The sequence below is a fragment of the Sycon ciliatum genome, unplaced genomic scaffold (genome assembly GCF_964019385.1).
Source record: "Sycon ciliatum unplaced genomic scaffold, ocSycCili1.1 SCAFFOLD_1008, whole genome shotgun sequence".
Classification (NCBI taxonomy): domain Eukaryota; kingdom Metazoa; phylum Porifera; class Calcarea; order Leucosolenida; family Sycettidae; genus Sycon; species Sycon ciliatum.
The window spans coordinates 25798-45797 of record NW_027044653.1 but is presented as its reverse complement, the minus strand read 5'-3'; the positions used below and the strand labels follow the sequence as shown (position 1 = coordinate 45797).

General features: G+C 48.2%; 2 protein-coding genes and 2 non-coding genes across 4 annotated transcripts in view; all 4 read right to left on the bottom strand.

The window, feature by feature from the left end:
- Window positions 1-106: 106 nt before the first annotated feature.
- Window positions 107-259, bottom strand: LOC135830504 (5.8S ribosomal RNA). The gene has a single exon (XR_010556048.1). It is a non-coding gene; the product is annotated as a 5.8S ribosomal RNA (ribosomal RNA).
- A 1377-nt stretch (window positions 260-1636) lies between these two features.
- On the bottom strand, window positions 1637-7483 carry LOC135830503 (uncharacterized). The gene is made up of 9 exons (XM_065342753.1): window positions 7118-7483; window positions 6087-6705; window positions 5380-5819; window positions 4926-5021; window positions 4471-4577; window positions 4221-4289; window positions 3739-3832; window positions 3271-3418; window positions 1637-2917 (listed from the first exon to the last, which is right to left on the bottom strand). The coding sequence occupies exons 1-9, from the start codon at window positions 7250-7252 to the stop codon at window positions 2679-2681; spliced, it is 1947 nt and encodes a 648-aa protein (XP_065198825.1). The 5' UTR covers window positions 7253-7483; the 3' UTR covers window positions 1637-2678.
- Trnam-cau (transfer RNA methionine (anticodon CAU)) lies at window positions 4706-4778 on the bottom strand. Its single transcript has one exon. It is a non-coding gene; the product is annotated as a tRNA-Met (tRNA).
- A 10020-nt stretch (window positions 7484-17503) lies between the features above and the next one.
- The window catches only part of LOC135830501 (arf-GAP with SH3 domain, ANK repeat and PH domain-containing protein 1-like), a 7838-nt gene continuing 5341 nt past the window's right edge, over window positions 17504-20000 (bottom strand). The window contains exon 2 of the mRNA XM_065342752.1: window positions 17504-19307. Within this exon, the coding sequence (XP_065198824.1) occupies window positions 18807-19307 (501 nt within the window). The 3' untranslated portion in view covers window positions 17504-18806. The remainder of the gene's footprint in view (window positions 19308-20000) is intronic.

Genomic DNA, 20000 nt, shown 5'->3' with positions numbered 1-20000 from the left:
GTGAAAAAAGTTCGATAATTATGGACGACCCCTAAATCAATAATTTATATACATTCAATAATGTGCCTCATTGCAACCACGCATTGCTGCGTGCACGTTACGAAAACGACACTGAGACAGACGTGCTCCTGGCAGAACCAGGAGCGCCATTTGCGTTCAAAGATTCGATGATTCACTGAATTCTGCAATTCACACTACGTATCGCAGTTTGCTGCGTTCTTCATCGATCCACGAGCCAAGAGATCCACCGTTAAAAGTTGTCTATTGACATTCTTCAGTGTATCTGTGTGTCATTCGTTCGGCCTGCAAACGTGCTGTTCGCTGAGTTGGAAAGACAGGAAAAAAAAGGCAAACCACTTCGTTCGAGGCCGAGGCGACGCGCGCGCGCGAGCGAGCGGCCCAGTCCCCATTTAAGACCTTCACCGCAGAGCACGGAAGGTAACCCCGAAAGAAGCAGCCGACGGTGAATACAGCGACGTCGGTGATGAACACCGGCCAGCCACTGCACCGTCTCAACCGAGTGCACAGTCATGGTACGATTGCTGTATGCAGCCGAAGTTCACGCGACAGCAGCGAACAACGTCAGCAACATCATCGTTAATGATCCTTCCGCAGGTTCACCTACGGAAACCTTGTTACGACTTTTACTTCCTCTAAATGATCAAGTTTGATCAACTTCTCGCTATGCCCGGCAACACAAGGCCGCCGAGCCAGCAATCCGAAGATCTCACTAAACCATTCAATCGGTAGTAGCGACGGGCGGTGTGTACAAAGGGCAGGGACGTAATCAACGCAAGCTGATGACTTGCGCTTACTAGGAATTCCTCGTTGAAGACCAATAATTGCAATGGTCTATCCCCAGCACGATGAAGTTTCACAAGATTACCCACACCTATCGGTGAAGGAAGAACTCGCTGACTTCATCAGTGTAGCGCGCGTGCGGCCCAGAACATCTAAGGGCATCACAGACCTGTTATTGCCTCAAACTTCCATCGGTTAAACACCAATAGTCCCTCTAAGAAGTTGGCCGCGATTCGAGAATCGCGTAACTATTTAGCAGGTTAAGGTCTCGTTCGTTAACGGAATTAACCAGACAAATCACTCCACCAACTAAGAACGGCCGTGCACCACCACCCATAGAATCAAGAAAGAGCTCTCAATCTGTCGCACGTGATGTTGTGAAAGCTCGGGCTAGCTCGGAGCTTTCTGTTTGCCGCGGCGCTCGGCATGCCTACATATGTACATACAGCTGTACATAGGTCAAATTTGCTCTGCCCACGCGCACCAGATCAATTCTCTGAAATAGTATGTGTGTCAGTGGGATTCACTGTGGATCGCCATGATTTTGGAAGAAAGCGCAGCATGTGTGCGTGAAAACCCGAGTTGAGAAACCAAACCGACAGGGCGATTTTTATGAAACGTTGTACGGGAAGAGCGTAAATACCCGGTTTTTTTCGGAGCAAAATGGAATCGAGTTCCCAGATACGTAGGAACCAGGGAGTAGTACAATACCGTATTGTACTACTCCCTGGTAGGAACATCACCACAAAAAAATTCAATAATCATGAGACAAGGGAGTCGTAAAATACCGACTCCCTGTATGAGACCCACCGGCAACGTGGTCAAAGACCGAAAATCCCACTCACCACAGCATTCTACTATAATCGGTTTTGATATGCATGGTGCTGCACAGCTAGCACACGGAACCAAACGTCAAGGGTCAACGCAATATTAAACCAAGGAAAACAAACAATTGTACAATAATGTACAAAACGTATAAAACAAAAATTAATGATGACGACTAAGCCCACAAGCAAACGGCAATTCCGCTTTGTATTGAGCAAAAAAAGTATACATGTATATTTCGAGTGTGGAGAAGTCAAGATATAAAGCACTACAAAACGTATTATAAGCCATTTCGAGACAGGCACTGCGAGGTTTGTCAAGGAAAGGACGTTGGAAAAGCAGCTGGAAACGTCAGCCAAGGAAAAACAGTACGCACTCACGGATGCTGCTGCTGCTGCTTCGGCGGAAATAACTACAGAAAGCGGATGCTCCTGCCGCTGGAGCTCGCTGCACTGCCGTACGACAGTCGCGAGTCGGTCAAGTGTCAAGTCAGTCGGCGGCAGGATGCGGAGCTGTAACAGTAGTAGGGTTAGCTACCCCGCTGATAACAGGTGGGGAAAACGTGGAATCAACTTGGGAATAAAAAAAAAAGAGTAAAGTTTGCACGTCCGCGTTACCACCGGCTATACAATTGCGTTGAGAAACACAACCAGCTTAGGAAGTTTCGCATGTGCCAGGCCACCACCATGCCTGTGCTACCAGGGTGGCAGATGCAGCGCCTAACGGCGAGGGTGAGGTAATAAGACAAAATATAATTATAGTAGGCTAGGCTATGGGTGTATAGTGAATCATTCTACTTCCTACAATTGTAGCTGCTCAAAGCAGAGAAAAACTCCAGCTGAAAACAGGTGCCATCTGGCGAGGAGTCCAGAAACAGGCAAGCTATAAGTCAGGCATCATCAAAGACGTGAACCGCACCCATGATCACAAAAGTGATACAAAGGCAGACCAAACGAAGTAACGGAGAGAGAGAGAGAGAGTGTGTGTGTGTGTGTGTGTGTGTGTGTGTGTGTGTGTGTGTGTTTGAGACAGAGACAAACAGGCCACCGGTACTATTTTCCAACTCGCTGGATGAGCAGGCGGCCGGCATGTACATTCAACGTGGCGCTACCGAGGCCGTAACCAGGCACGGCGTCGCCCGTTGCCGCTTTCAAGCCAGTACCGTTCCTACGCAGGCGACCTGCCTCGCTGATATAGTGCATTGGCGAGTCGTCAGTAACCTCCGCCGTAGCGTCTGCCAAATCAGGAGCACCGGTCGGCAGTGAGAAGCCCAAGAGAGTTCTTGATCGATCTGAAAGGGACGAGAAAAAAACAAACAAACCAGGGAGAGCAAGCAGTGTAAGTACTCGAATTTCAGAAATTTTAGGTGCTTGAGATTTTCGGCATGCGGGCAAAAGGCCAGGTTAGGTGAACAGAAATTTCAGGTACAGAGAAGCAGTTCCCTATTGGATTACGTGTGTTATTGTTTGTTCGGTTTATTGAAAATTTCGGTAAGAAACTGACGCACCGAAAGCAGCGAAAATAAAAGCACACCGAAAATTTGTGAAATTGCGGCACTAGTACGCTGTTTACAAGGCGTAAGAGGGGGGGGGGGGGGGGGAGGGAGAGGGGAGAGTGCCAATGTCAACACAAACAGACACTTACACTCTTTGAGACGGTAGTCAAAGGCGGTGGCGGCTGGCGATGTGGTGGGCATGTGCGACACGGCCGTCGCCGTCTTGGCACTGAACAGCGGCACCAGGGTGCTGGACGGCATCGACGGCAGCATCACGACAAAGCAGAGCGCAAACAGCTGCAGGGTGCAGGGAAGAGCACAAGCAAGGACGCACGTGCACACATACACACGCACACAGAAAAACGTAGAGGTTAGCTGTCGCGCAAAACACTGACCAGCAGATTTCGAGACACACGGACCGTCAACATCACGGTCCAAAGCTAACTGTTTCACACAGCTGTATTGAGATACGAGCTGACAGCGAACTTTCCCGGGGTAATTTGACTTCTTTGACTGGTGATCGTGACGAAGGCACTTGAACGTTTCACGCTGGCTTCTACTGCCTATCGCCACTCTGCAGGTTGATTCAAACACCTTCGAGTGCAAGAGGTCCTTACCAGTAAGCCGTAGCGTCCAGACATTGACTTAGCGGCTGCTGACACCGTCCCACTGACCTGCTGGCGTAGCGTGTCCACTGTCACCAGCAACGACCTGAACGTACAGTAGCAGCAACAGCAGTAGCCACACGCGTGCACGCACACACACACACACACACACACACACACACACACACACGTGCACGCGCGCACACACGTACACAGAGAAGAATGACACGTTAGAGCAAGACCACAGATCGGCAGCAGCAGGTGCAGTACAAAATAGAGAGTAAATTATTGTGTTTGTTGCTGGGGAACTCACGACGGCAATCATGCTTGCACTGCGCAACTCACACAGCTCACACGGCTGAAGAGTTTTTTTTAAACCGCCGCCGCGATCCCGCTGCATACAGAAAACACTCAAGCTATCCCTGTTCCCAGTACTGCATTTGACGTTAACACTGTGTGTGCGCTTCATCAAGGCTTCTCTGCATGGCACTCACTTATTCTGTTTCTCCAGTTGCTGAATGCGCTTCTGCAGGCTGGCATTATCTGACGTACATGCCTTCATCCTGCACAAACAAAAAATGAGGTCATCAAGAAGAAACACATACTAATGAGTCAATGATGTCATAATTAACACACTATTGAGTCAATGATGTCATAATTAACACACTATTCAGTCAATGTCATAATTAAAGAAGAAACACACGCTAATGAGTCGCACACGCGTACACACACACACACACACACCTTTTTTCCAGGCCTGTGATATAGTGCTTCTTCTTGCGGCGGGAGTCGGACGCCGACAGTTTGTTCTTGATCTTGCGACGAACTTGTTTTAGTGCTTTCACCTCCATCTAAAAAGTAGCAGTAAAACAAAGTACACAAAACAATGTTAGAAGAGATAAACAATACACGGGAGAGAGAGAGAGATTCTTCAAAGACTAAGGCAGAAATTTGACAAAAAAAGGAGAAAAAAAGAAAGTGCCCCCTGTGAGGATCGAACTCACGACCTTCAGATTATGAGACTGACGCGCTGCCTACTGCGCTAAGGAGGCATCTGGTGAGCTGATTGATAGCAGCGCATGTGAACGCCTCGGTATCCAGAAAGAAACAAACTCCCACGGAAGAGCACAAGCAAAAGAAAAATACAGTGTAGAATAACGAGGAGGTACATGTGATTCTGCGGAACGGCCAAATCTTACCGGATTAAACGGCAGCTGTTTGGGCACCGGGTAGCCATCCGCCTCGAGAACTTCCCTCTCCTCGTCCGTGAGAAAGCGTCGCTGATGATTCCAGAACTGCACAAACGTCAAGAAAAACGAAGAGCAAAGCATACTGTGTGACAGCAGCTCTTATCCAAACTTTACAATTATTCCCAGCTCGACGACTGAAATACCAGGGAGGCCATCAATCTCCTTCCACTTGGGGGGGGGGAGATGGAGTTGCAGAGATCCGGACTACGCACATGCTAGTCTGCGTTGTACGTCGTACGAAACGTTCCTCGAGCGTGTAATGTGATTTTCCGCCGCCGTAGACCTCATATACAGAGTTACACACTATTGGGAGCTTGTATACTCATGCTAATAGGGAATGAGAGAGTTCTTAACGCGGTTCACAACGGCAATTACACCATACAAACAATGAAAAAAACCGTACCATTTTCTCTTCCGAGTTAAACGCCGTCGGCCCTGACATCTTCTCCTGTTCCTTTTCCTCTAGGCAGAAGTCTTCATCGCCGCCGTCGCAGCAGTCGTCGTCACCAGACGACGGACTGCCTACAGACGCTGACGCACTACCACCACCTCGGCTGCCGTGTGTCGACGTATCCATGGCCTGAGCGGACGACGATGACGAAGGAGCTGCAGTTCGGTTCGCGGTCGTCGTTGGCAACGCCGCCGTCATCGTCGACGACGATGCCTGCTGCAGCACGGACTCTCCCAGGACGAGTGCCGCACTACGACCGCCACGCAGCAGATTGTCGGTGATCGAGTGCGTAGAGCTCAAGTCCGCGCCACTGGCAGCGGTATCCGGTGGGCTGGCAACGCCGCTGCTTAAGTTCTGCTCCGGCGTATGCGGGTGCAGATCTGAATCGTAACCTACGGGGGGAAAGACGCAATGCACACGAAAAAAACGCGAAACACACAAACATCCAGATCAGATCATCGGTCGCTGTGAGCTTTCACGACAGTGTGCGGACACACGAGTGTGGATACACACACGGACGTGTGTACATAGCACCCCCCCCCCCCTCCACACACACACACACTATCGCTCACACACACACACACACACACACACACACACACACACGCGCGCGCGCGCGCGACAACACCAGACTAAACAACGCCGAAACAAAGCCTTACCGGCGTCGGTACTGGAAGACGCTGAGCTCACAGCTCCGGGCGACATCTGCGGTACCGCCATGGGCGGTGATTCAGACGACGGAACTGGCGACGTAGTCTGAATGCTTTGCAACCAGCGGTGGAACTTCTCCAGCTGGTCTTGTGCGCTTTCATCCAGCTTCTGTCCCTGCTGTTGAACTCTAGCAAGAGCGCCAGTACCCGTGATTGGTGAGTTTAACGTCCCACTTGTCCTCACCGGTGTCGATGTCTGGACAGAGCCATTCAGCACATCCGCCGTGAGCACGCTATTAGCAGCTCCGCGTTTCGGCAATGGGTCTTGAGCAGGGGCGAACAGCTGCAAGAGTCCCTGGTAATCGTCGGGAAGCAGATCGCTATGGTTGCCACCGAAGTCAGCACCGACGCCAACGCTGCCGAAAAGCTCATCGTTCAACAGGCCGGCAGTCTCCGGCGTCGGGAGCGTGTCCGCCGTTCCGGACTGCAACTGCTGCAGTTCCTGCAGCGACAGGTCGACGTTGTCCCAGTTGACGGTGCTGTCGAGCAGCGTTTCCATCCAGTTGTCGGGCACGTACACGCCAATGTCGCTGCTGGGCTGTCTCGGCGCGGCGTCACTGCAACCGTCCTGCAAGGGCAACGCATACAATATACAGAATTGTCACGGCAGAGAACAGATCGCCATACGAATACAAGAACGTGAGCGCTAACACATACCCATGACTTGGGCGTGCACACACGTACACACATACATAATATACATACACACACAAGTAAAAAATCACACACGCACACATGCAGGGTAGGAAAACTCATCATAAAGCAGCCTCACGAGAAGAAACTCCTGACAAAACAGTATCATACCAGAGTCACGGAGTTCCTGATCGTTTAAACCTGCGACGGTAAACCTGCTCTTTACCGTACGCAGCATACCACAACTCGAACGTAGTGGCACTAGTGCACGTGGGAGAGAATTTTACAGTGCAGCAACCGCATACTAGTACCGCAAGTCCAAATTTGAATTAATTGCAACCACATACCAGGCTCAGTATTTCGCTGATTGGGCTGCCGCTGGATGAAGCAGCTGCAGCAGACATGGCCTCGCACCTTGCATAGTTATGCTCCTCGCCTGCATGGAGGAGATGAATGGATTCGTCAGACGCCGCTCTCTCCATGATCGCTCAGGTCACAACTAACTCTGTCTTTCGCCCAAATTGCGCGACGCGTTTATGATGGTGCTGGGGTCCTTGCTTGCGGATATAATCAATATTTTTTAGGCTGTGCAAAGTAATTCGCTCTCCAAGAAGCTTGTAGGAGTGCAATGGTGCCCGACTTCTTCTCGATGCTCGAACAAACCCGTCTGCTGCGAGCTGAGTACTCCTTCAAGTAAGTAAGACATGATAGTTCAAACAAAACACTGAACCTTGGCCTTTGGCAGCATTACATCACCCAGACGGAATGCCAACGTGGCAGTCTCGTCGTGGCAGCATAATGACATCAACACTCGTACTCCGTCATGTCATGTGATGTGAAACGGCGTGGAACCATGCATGCATGCCTGCATATGGCGAGGCTTGTTTGGACTGACCACAGATCAGTGATCAGATAGGCTACATCCTGGCATGGCACTTGCCACTTGGCAGGCTTGGCTGGCACGGTCGGTGGCATGGCACCCACACAGCAGCTAGCAGTGGCCGCTCCCTACATTTTTAGTACAAACCCGTCTACCCTGCGCTGGAGCTGCGGCATGCATGGCCTACAAACAATTATTATGAGTTCGAGTTTGCAAATCAGAGTGAATGGGAAGTAAAGAGAGCGAGTCTGCTTTGAAACCTTTTTCATAGGGCTAGGCTACAAAAGACAAGTAAACGACATAGCTACATACATGCATTTTTGTATTGTACTACTAGTATTGTTGTGGCCGATAGCGTGTGGTTGGCAGGTGGCAGTACCCTCCAGTGGTAAAAGGGTTAATTAAGTCCACGCCATATGTGGAGTGAAGTGTGCTGAGCATCCCCTGGTCAGGCTGATTTTGTACAAGTAATGAGTTGTAGTCTAAGTCATGATGCACATGTACACTGAGTCTGTAGGTGCAAGGCGTTCCAGGCTGACTCGGACGGTGACTGCTGAACTGAAGTGAAGGGGTTAGTTGGGGGCCTCAGTTGCCTATGTGCACGTGCACAGTTACAGTTGTTACTTGTACTGACTACTGTTGTAGTCGTGATGTCGTTGTTGTTATCATGGGGATGGCCAGGATCGACCTGCATAATCATGATCAATGATAATCGGTGGAGCGAAGACCAGGACTCGGCGACAGGAGGGCCTAGGCCAGGGTGTACTGTTGCTGGCAGCTGCAGACTGCATGCAGTACACCATGGTACACACTAGCACAGCTCCACTACTCTCTAGCCTAGCACTAGACCGTCCCTTCATGACTGTACAGTGCTGGCAACTGAAATCCGACCCCCCCCCCAGCGGTGCGCTCACATCGCAATGACCCAACACGGGATGGTAAAACTACGAAATAGAGACCGCTAGAATGTGAACCCACCGCTCAGGGGGTCGGATTTCAGTTGCCAGCACTGAATTTATCATCTAGCCTGGAACTACAGCTGTAGTAGTAGTAGTGATGATCAGCGCATGGCTGCCAGGATACTAAAGCCTGAGCAAGAGGTACATGACATGTACATGTACGTCCTCTTGTGCGGGCAAAAAGAAATACTACATGTAGTACTATTGAGTAATCAATGAAACCAAGAGATTATTATAACCGCATGCAGGGGTTAGGTCAAGGCCATGAACATGTCTGTACATGTGACAAAAGTGTGGTATCCTGGCATACATGTACGTACATATCGATAAGATGTGATAAAAGTCACCAAGGCAAAGAAGGTATTATAAAGAGCAAGCAGAACACAATGTTATTGATCCGTGTGTCAGCAGCCTTGACAACAGGGCCAGCGGCCAGGGCAAATAACACCAAGACTACGACAGCTTTTAGATTAGACAGCATGCCAGAATACCACCTGTGCCACATGTACAGACATGTTCACGACCTTGATCTTGTATTGTGCAGTATTACTACATCATTACAGTCATACAGTCATATGTACGATATCGGCATTGTTAGATTGACAGCATGAAACAAGGTGGAGGACTATAACAAGGTATATCTACATGTACATGTACATGTATTAAATACCAAGAGTACATAACCGTACTCTTGGTAATACTATTACTAGTTTTGAACTAGGAGCGGTGCCTGAGCCTGAGCTATTGTTTGGCAGCTACATGTACAATGACAATGTACGTGCAGCAGTTGACAGTTGACTCGAGTATTGGGTATAATACCATGTACAATGATGTACATGTATTAGCACTGATTTAGCATGCATGCTAGCTAGCAGCAGCATCATAATGACATCATCGTGAGATTCATCATACCAACTTAACTACTACTAAGTAGTATTAGTTATTTGTAGTTACTTTATCATTCTACTCTTGACCATACTAGTACACTGTACTTGTACTCATAATAATCATACATGTACATGTAGGTTCAGGTGTGCTGTATGCTGGTCCCGAGCTCGAGCACCTCGCGCGCCCTTTGGGTGCCGATTTGACCTGTCAAGTAATACTTAGTTGACACTTAACTTGTCACGATCACGACTGTCTTCCACTGAGAGCATACGAGCAGTCCATCGAACCTTGCACTTGACCCGCAACAAACTGGCGAGAAAATACCACTCCCTAGCTGGATCCCTGCTCAATGAATAGTGAATACCCAGTAGTAACTACTAGTATTCACCACCAATCTATAGTGTTGCTCTGAGTACGTGGAGGGTGTGTAACAAAGCACGGTGAAAACTTCACAGCTCGCTTGAGACTCGGTCAGACTGAGCTTTCCACGTCCGCAGGAACGCCACAATCCCGGTCAAGGATCAAGGCGCAGATATCGATACGCTCCAAAACGAGATTATTGCTCATTATGTAGCATATACTGTAACACGTGCAGTTTTCCTCACTGTCTATTTCTATTGCATGATTTGCATCAGGAGATCCCCTCGACCGGCCATCGCACGTGACTACAGTCTACAGACCCACCACAACGTGGTCGAAGACCGAGGACTGTTCCGACCTGGGCATTCGCTGCTTCCACCGTTGATTGGGTGGGGCCCGGTGCCGGTGTCATATAGTAGAATGACCCCCGTAGTGGAAGGCCCCCCCCCCCCCCCCGGTCATTGTACTATATAGTAGATTGCCCCGCTCTACTATATAGTACAACGACCCCCCTCGGCCGCCATTTTTGTAGAGGTCCGTGAACTCCTGAATAATCCAAAAGGAGCAAGGAGCACACAGAAAACGCAAAGGAACACTGAACTTGCAAACTTTCTTCCAACTCCAAAACAAAAACAATCCAACACAAGGTGGGATGTTCATGTCTCCTAAAGAGGAAAAGTGCGCGACCTATGTACAAATGTTGTGGACTTTTCACCACATATTATAGCAATAAAAACTGCTTTATGGCAGTTTTCTAAAAAAAGTAATTGTGTTCTAGTCCATGGACCCCGTCTAAAAAGTAAGAAATTAACGAAATGTGATAGCTGAAAATTAAAATTTCACACAAAACCTCACGATAATCACAACACTTGAAATGCTGCTTTCAACACTAAACTTGTACTGCACCAACAATTGGCAACATGCATGCAAAGGAAAGAGGATCACGAGGGGAAAAGGTCTTCTACGAGCGTCGTACATGTAGCTTTTCATTCTATGTGTGATTATTGTGAGGTTTTGTGTGAAATTTTAATTTTCAGCTATCACATTTCGTTAATTTCTTACTTTTTAGACGGGGTCCATGGACTAGAACACAATTACTTTTTTTAGAAAACTGCCATAAAGCAGTTTTTATTGCTATAATTTCTTTTGTTTTTTCTGTCACCAATCAATGGAATGCCCTATATCAATATGTAAAATTTACATATTGATATAGGCAAGAGTGGGTTATGTACTCTTGATATAGGGCATTCAATGATGGCCTTCACATCATATCAATACCGTGTTATACGTATTGATGTGCAAGCCTTTTCTTGCAGAAAATAGCACTAGCATAATGCAATTGCACGTTCTTCAGCGGGGAAACATGACATGTGAGTAGTGGTCTGGTGGTGGTGATACTTTTTTATACGGAGGTCATTCTGTGCATGTTGCAGAATTTCATGACTCTGTCATAAAATTGTCTTGCCTTTCAGATATTTCAGATCTCCCCACCCTCGATCAGATTTATTTGAGAAATGTAACCAGGTGCGTGTCGCAGATGTTTTTGTTGATTCTGTGTTTATAATGGTTTATAATCATGGGTTTTCGTGATAAGGTCATCCTGCATCATATTGCACTGAAATCGTAATCATGTTGATATGTCAATACAACTTTTGGAAGTAGTTCAATGACTTCAAACTGTTAGTCCACGATTTTCTAAAACAACACAGCAAAAGAGGAACAATAAACATGTATTAAAATGTAAACAAATACATTGCTGAGTCCGACACCTCCTTCCAACAACTACACTGATCCTGAGGATAAAAGGGGCAAGGCTATGGTTGGAGGTACTGAGAGATAAACAAGGCACTCCATAATAATAAAATCTTACACATCTTTTGGTGAGTATGAATGATATCCAGTCGAACCTCTTTAGGACGTACCCCAAGGGACCGATGGTATTTATTATGTGAGTTTGTCTTAACCTATTTATAACCAGTGAATACAAATATTTCTCCAATAGACATACGAATAGATTTCTTCTACAGCAAAAGATGATTCTAAGTCACACCAACTCATTGACTCGTCTCATATGAAACAAATGAGTCACTAGAGAGGTTCTGCAAAACGAAAATGCGTACAAACTTTCGTTCTACGTCATGAAGTGCGAAACTTCGCACGAACTTTCGCAACTTTGGACGCGAAACTTGCAGGGAACGCGAAATGAACTGTCGTAGGAAAATTCGTGAGATCGGGTCATGGTGTACGTGCACTTGGCCCGCGCAAACTACGAAAATGTGCAGAACGCAAAATTCGAACACACTTTCGCAAGGACTGTCGCGAAACTTCGTTTTGCAGAACCTCTCTACTGAACCTTTCTTTAGAAACATGACGGCAACTGAAACAGCAACAGAGAAAGTACGATACATGTACAGCACATTCTTGCAGGTACTACAGGTACTACAAACAGATTGCAGATCGTAATTCTTGCTTTGGCGGCACGAACTTTATTTGGGGCAGTGCAATCCCGGCGGTACTCACAAATAATAAATCAAACAGCCCAGACTCGAGTAAACAAATCCAATCTGACATACAAGTACAAGATCTTAACGAGACTGCACCCATTGGCTTGTTTCGTATGAAGCAAACAAGTTACTGATCCTCTCCACAATGGAGATTTTCCCTGATATGCGAATATATTTTGCAAACTCGGTCAATGGGTCCTTGAACCTTTCCCTCCAGATTGGGAACTGCCAACGATAGTATGCCACTGACCAGTGCCTTACTTGTAACGTACCAATGTACAATGAATATGAGTATTTCGACAACACATCTAACATAAGCCTTACCGTCAAGAAGGTGAACTCGCGTTCTTCGCACACTGTAGACAAGGGCAAAGAGATAAAAATGGATCTAAATCCGAATAAAATCAGCACACGTTTCCGTAAATGAAAGGGTGAGCATAAGCAAATGAATCGAAGGAAACAAAGAGATCCTGTCCGCTTTTCCATTATTAATTTTATTGCATTCCGCCCAAAATCAGCACACTTTTCGTAAATGAAAGAGTCAACACAAGCAAATGAATCAAAGGGAACTGGTCAACTCACCTGTCATTGAGTAATATTCCACGAAAGGAGGTCTCAGCAGCGCCGAAACGAAATAAGCCAGGCCAGGAGACGAAATATCCGAAACAGCTCTTACAAGAAGCAGTTCCAAAGAAGGAAGTTCCTCGCGCATGCACATCCGAACGTTCGAACACGGACTGCACTGCATGCAACACAATGTCTGCCGTGCAAGTGCACCGCACGCGGCTACCACCCGTTGGTAGATCTAATACCGAGCACCTTACGTAGAGACTTACGTAGCCTAAGTGAAATACCGAGCACCTTACGTAGAAACTTACGTAGCATAGCGGTGTCGTTTTTCTTGCCATGTGAACACAATAATAGAAAAGCTGACAGGATCGCTTTTCTAAATTCCCACAATCAAGAGTACATAACCCCGGACTCTTGCCACAATCCATAATGTCCACGTGGAATCTGTGGTGTAAACTCCATCCCTTTCTACCTGCACGTGCGAAACGACAAGTCTGGTGGACTCTGTAGTAGAATGACAGGGGGCAATCTACTATTATAGTAGAACGACCCCCCGGTCATTGTACTATAATAGTAGAGTGACCCCGGGGTCACTCTACTATAATTATAGTACAATGCCCGGGGGTCCATCTGCTGGGGGGTCATTCTACTATAGTACACCGGTGGCCTGGCACGAGAGGCTAAACCTGTGCTGCAGCAAGCGCAGCAGGTACATGTAGCACCATGGCATGGGCATGCACAGCCAGCCCATGCCTGTGCACAACACGGGCAGCGGCAGCGCTACCAGTGGCAGTGCCAGTGGTGTTGGGCATAGACATAAGTGTGCTCCCCATGCCATGGCCATGGTGAGGCTCGCGCTAGAACTATTAAACGGGTAACTAACTTTGTCGTCCGGTCTCTGCTGGTTTGAATTAGCTGTAGTGTTCCTGGAGCCTCTTCCTGGCGGTTCTCACAGTCCCAGCAATGTACTCCTGAGTCCTGGGCACACAGCGAATAGAACAACATACCATTAGTGTGCTGCGCTGATGTGTTCACAAAGAGCGAAACAGCATGCTGTCCGTAGATTGAGTACAATTACATGTACATGTATACGTCATGCATGTACTTGAGTAGACAACATACCCATACCATGGTCACGGGTTGGCGGTGGTGGGGGTGGTGACCGGTGGTGGTGGTGGTGGTGGTGGTGGTGGTGGTGGTGGTGGGGGAGGTGGTGGTGGTGGTGGTGGTGGTGGTGGTGGTGGTGGTGGGGGAGGTGGTGGTGGTTGGGTGACATCCTGAGACAAACGGGGAACACTGGTATGACATACATGTACATGATACATGTAGCGTTACAGGCATGGGGGCATGCTGCAGGAGACTCCGAAAGTGTACTTTATAATACAGTCATATACAGTCAACTTCGCTTATAACGGCACTCGGTGGGGCATCAAACAAGTGTCGTTATTCGCGAAGTGTCGTTATACCCGAAGTCTCATTATAATTATGTACTTGTACATGTATTACAGTTGGAAGGGACTTTGCTCTGGGCATGGAAATGCTGTCGTTATTCGCGAAGTGTCGTTATATCCGCAGCATACAGGATAGACTCATCACTGTAAAGTCCACAACTTCGTGATTTATATTTGTAGAATACATGACAGGCGTATTCAGTGTGCCTCGCAGGACTGCGAGATGCTGCAGAAGACCAGGTTCGACCTTTCTGGACCGCCATTCACCGACGGTGGGCTACACGATGCTGGAGGAACTAGATTCCAGTGAAAACCCAAGATTCCTTTGCTCCTGGACGCTCCGACGTGTTGTGATATCTGCCAGGTGCGCAGTAACTAGTATTTTCATCGCTATAGCGAGGACGACGCCGATCGGCAAACTCTCGCTCACAGCCATCACCAGCCTCTCAAAACCATCACTTGGCATCCCCCAGAGGTATAGGAGAAAGCCAAAACAGCTCTCAACAAATAAAAGCTAAGGACGATGGAAAGGGAGCATGTCAAAAAGAAGACGAACAGTATGAAGTTCAAATGGGTTTGAACACTCGTTCCACCAACTATACCACTTTCAATAAATCGTGACGCCATTTTGTTTTAACATGAATATCGCGGGTTGACTGTACTTCAAAGTACAATGTAGTATCCGAGGTACTTCTCTTTCTTATCCCTGCGCACTTCGGTATGGATGAATGCACCCGTGATCCGGACAATGGCAATGTTCGACGAATGTACATGTACGTGTATGCAAGAGTATGTTATCTGAAGGTCTTCTCAGAACACGTGAGCGAGTTACACTGCTTCACTGTACATCACTCTATTATCTGCATTTCAGGATGATACTTGATAGCACGCACAGTACATGTATATTAGTAGATCGGCGCCCTCGTCCTCCCTTTCTCTCGTCAATCTCTCTCCCAGACACTCATTCAGGACGGGACAATGCAGAAGCTCGCAATCTAGCACATAACTGACAAGGAGTGCAGTGATGGACTCGATCGCATACCTAACTTCCTAACTCGCTTGTGCCCGCATTTTTCCATGTACATGACACGTGTGTGCTAGTAATCATGTTACCGGCTAGTTTTCCTTGGCTCGCCGTCTGAATTCAACATGTCGGAGTCCTTTGGTCGAGCATGCATCATGGCAAGCACATGGCGCACATCCGCACTAACAGAACTGGACCTCACGACAAACACCACCAGCCAAAACGATGTCATGGACAAAAAAAAAAGGTCAGCTTGATAATGGATGGATGTGTACGATAATCACCTATCCAATAAATTTAAATTTCACGGTTCGCGTGAGACTCGGCTGGAAGCCCAGTTTTCCGCATCCGTCATGGGAACGCCACCACCCTCTAGGATCAAAGGCGCAGATGCAGCGCCTAAACGGTGGGAGGTGAGTAGATCAGACCCACCACCAAGTGGTCAAAGACCGAAATCCCATTAGCTGCATCCATGTTACCCTCGTGCCAGGCCACAAGTAATTAGTTCCCAAATAACTGTGGGTCGCAGCACGGCTGGAAAAATTCCTTCCGCTTCCAAGCACCTATCCAATAGTCTATTATATTTTACCGGTAAAATTATTCTTACAAGTATCTTTTTACATCTTTCCCTCGAGTGGGTCTATTGTTATTAGGCAATTGTCTGTTATAGTCACCACTATAAATAAAATCCAATCCATCCAAAATTGTGGTCCTGGTCTGGTGGATAATCATCTTGTTGATCTTCTTGGTGTGCGTGGTGTGCGTGCATCACCAGATCACGCATTGTACTTGGCTGCTACTGACTGTGGCATGTTGTGCATAGTCTTTCTCATCTTTAATTAAAGAAAAAATACTTCAGAGAGTTCAGTTTTCAGATTCAACTAACGAGCGATTTCGTTGCTTCAACAGTCCAAGGAACAGATGGACACAGGTGCTGCTGTCAGTGTCGGTGCCGGTGCTTGATGCTCTAGTATTACTTGTATTATCAAGAGTACTTGACATAAGCCTTTTATGTACTCTTGTTATTAATATCTACATTGTATACTATACTATTCGTGAGTCAGTCAAGTGTCAAGTCAAGTTTAATAATAGTTGGCGGAATAGCGCGAGCTCCTGTGTGGGGAGCGAACCCTTTCTTATACTATACTGTACGCATTTCAGCGATGTTTGAGTCTAAATCTAGATATCTGCAGCTCGGACTGGAGTTTAGCTCAATGAAATCCGATCGAGTGAATCAAGTCACCGGTAGCTTGCGCACTGCATGCACCAGCCAAGCGTTTACATCTCCCTGTTCGCAGGTCTAGGGCTGCACAGAGCCCGGCGTGGCACTGGCTCGCTTGCCCGGATTTCATTCAGCAGTCATGTATAATGTACATTGCGCAATACTAAAATAAAGTCTGCTGTGGCACCATTATCCCTAGACTCGAGTGAGAGACCTACCGGGGTAGATCTAACAGATGGGTACTATACTATACGCAACCTGCAGGAAACGCAACTCAGAAACAGGAAACCATGATGCAGGCCATAGACAGTCATGCTATAGCAACCTGGATACGTAGTGCGGCCTGCTGATACAGAGTTACAGGCGGACAGATGGACAGGGAGAGGAAATAGGGAGTTATCAAACATAACAAAGAGAGAGGGTGGCAGCTCTACACCATGCAGTGTGCCTGCACAGGTCGCTCGTGACTCGTCATACATGCACACGCCAGGGGCGTAGCTGGTCCCCCTTTTAGGGGGGGGGGGGGGGGTACACGGCCGCATATGTATAGGATGGTTAGTCACATACCAAGATATATAGTGCATGTCATTTAAGGTCATTATGTGCATGCTGAACCTAGGTCGAAGTTTTTATGGGGGGGGGGGCACGTACCCCATGCAGGCTACGCGCCTCAGCTGCACACACACACATACACACATGCACACACACACACACACACACACACACACACACACACACACACACACACACACACACACACACACACACAAACACACGGTGGCAGACTCACACTCCACATGCATACGCTCATCGGCCTGCGGTTCAAGGGCTAAAAGCACCACCGCACGATTTACACGAGGAGAACACGAAGCGGATCGGGTAAAGCTCAACATTTCCGTGAAAGGAGGAAATTACAAAAATTACAAAAAATGATAGCGTAAATCTCGCAATAAGGAATATCAGCCTATGCTTGATGGTGAACATATGTACAAACGTAATTATGACCAAAGTGGAAAATAGAATTCTCTGGGCTCGGTTCTGCACGACGGTGTGTGGTCGGTGTCGGCAGCGGAATGAAGGTGTGCACGATGTCAACGTGATGAAAGATCAGGCATGGCGATGCTAGGGGAGGGGGGGGGGGGGAGCGAGACCAGGTTCGGAAGGCGGTGGTGTCGGTGTGCGGGAGTTGGGATGGCGGCATGCACGCAGGCCGTGTTGCGCGGCCGTGCAGGCGGAGACTATCGTTACCCCGAGTAACCGCCCGCTGCCGCCAGGCCTCCAGGATAAATATAATATGGGCAGGGAGCCATGGTCGCTCCCCTAGGCTACGAGCTAGGGAGATTCCCTTGCTCAACTTACAAGGAGACCGCTAACTTATCAAAGAAAAGGGCGCCAACGTTGGAAATTACAAAAATCACACCGAGCACGGGACAAGCGGAATCTCCTAATAGCGTGGGAATCGAAAGGAGCTAAAGGAATGTGCCATTAGGGGAAATAAACTCCGTCGGCATGACATCAAAGACAGGCGGCGACGGGCATGACTGGCTGGTGACAGACGAAACGAAGAGATTGGAACGGTTAGCAGTGAGAACAGAGCAAAGCAAGGGCAGTTGGCAACACACTATGCCTGCCAGCATAGCTGATAGGATAGGTGGTGGTAGCTACTAACATGTTTGGAAAGGAATATCAACAGAAGAGTCTGGCAACTGGGTCAGGCCTTGGTGTGTTTGCTACCAAGCCAGTTGTTTCATGACAGTCACCAACATATGGCTGTCACATTACAGAGCAGACCGGGTTGAAGAAGAAGAAGGGGAAGAGAGAGAATGATAAAGAGATAGACTGAGAGAGAGAGGGAGAGAGAGAGAGAGAGAGAGAGAGAGAGAGAGAGAGAGAGAGAGAGAGAGAGAGAGAGAGAGAGAGAGAGAGAGAGAGGAGAGAAGGAGAGAGAGAGAGAGAGAGAGAGTGAGAGAGAGCGTGGACAGGCAGGCAGAGACAGACAGACAAACAAAAACAAAAACAAACACAAACACACGCACACTACACACCGGCACTCACCACCAGAACACAGATCCACACGAAAAAGACACGACACATCGGGTAGCAAACCTAGCAGGGTGAAGGCACGGGCGTACGTACAGGTGAGAGTGCAACTGAGACACCAGCAAGGTACTACTGACGTTACGTCAACACCTTCACGTAGAGAACGGGAAATACGCCGTAGCGGTCCGGATTGGTCTCGATGTAGCCAAACCACCAGTCGTTGTCGGTCTCGTCCGTCACAATGATATGTTCGTTCTCCATGAACGACAGCTCGTCCTCCTGATCGGCGTCGCAGTCGAATAGCGCCTCGACGCGGTGAAGAGCGCCCGTCGGTAACGGCAACTCTTGAGCAGGTGCGGCAGTCGTTGTCGGTGGTGGGTCGGCACCCGGGGGTAGAGGGAGCGGTGGCCTTGAGGGGGGCGTGCTGACTGCTTGGTTGGAGAAGGACAGCGGCGGTGGAGCAGAGCTGCCTTCATCACCCGCGGGCAGTTCGGGCAAAGGCTTGCGACCAGCACCGCCACCGCCACCGATGCTGCTATTGGTGCTGGCACTACCGCCGCTGCTGCTGCTCGTCGTCGCTGTGTGGGTTGATGTGGTGAGACGGCGGTTGCCCCTCAACAGGCCAACTTCAGACTCGATCTGAAAACAGACGCGCAAGTACACACAACCACACATACATACACACACACACACACACACACACACATATGCATGCACACGCGTGCACATACAAATGCACATACCCACATGCACAAAGAGTTTGGTGCTGCAAGCTCCCAGCTTCTTTTAGCATGCCTGGTAATCTTGTTTCCAGAGGAGAGAGGAGAGGAGAGAGAGAGAGAGAGAGAGAGAGAGAGAGAGAGAGAGAGAGAGAGAGAGAGAGAGAGAGAGAGAGAGAGAGAGAGCGAGCGAGCGAGAGAGAGAGAGAGAGAGAGAGAGAGAGAGAGAGAGAGATAGAGAGAGAGAGAGAGAGAGAGAGAGAGAGAGAGAGAGAGAGAGAGAGAGAGAGAGAGAGAGAGAGAGAGAGAGAGAGAGATGGACCGGGTTCTAAAGGCCTGGTCAGATTATGGCACACTTCGGACGCTAGAAGAAAATCATTCAGGATAAAAAAAATAAAAATCACAACCACAAGCAAACTAGAACGCAAATTCAAATTGAGCATCAAGTGATATTCCAACCACGGATTCCTACAAATTCCTTGAACTCGACTTTTCCAACCCACAAAGGCATCGGTGTCAACCATGCAACCGTTTTCTATACATTTTATTTCAATATTTTTATTTTGTTGATTTTTTTGTAATTGGCTGTGTTCCCTCATGTACTTGGATTTAG

Bases quoted from the DNA above. Each gene is read 5' to 3' on its own strand.
- LOC135830503 (XM_065342753.1), bottom strand. From the start codon at position 7,252: ATGGAGAGAGCGGCGTCTGACGAATCCATTCATCTCCTCCATGCAGGC. The intron at 6,706-7,117 runs GTATGTGGTTGC...TTGCCCTTGCAG, and splicing joins TCAGCGAAATACTGAGCCTG to GACGGTTGCAGTGACGCCGC. The intron at 3,419-3,738 runs GTAAGGACCTCT...TGCACCCTGCAG, and splicing joins CTGGACGCTACGGCTTACTG to CTGTTTGCGCTCTGCTTTGT.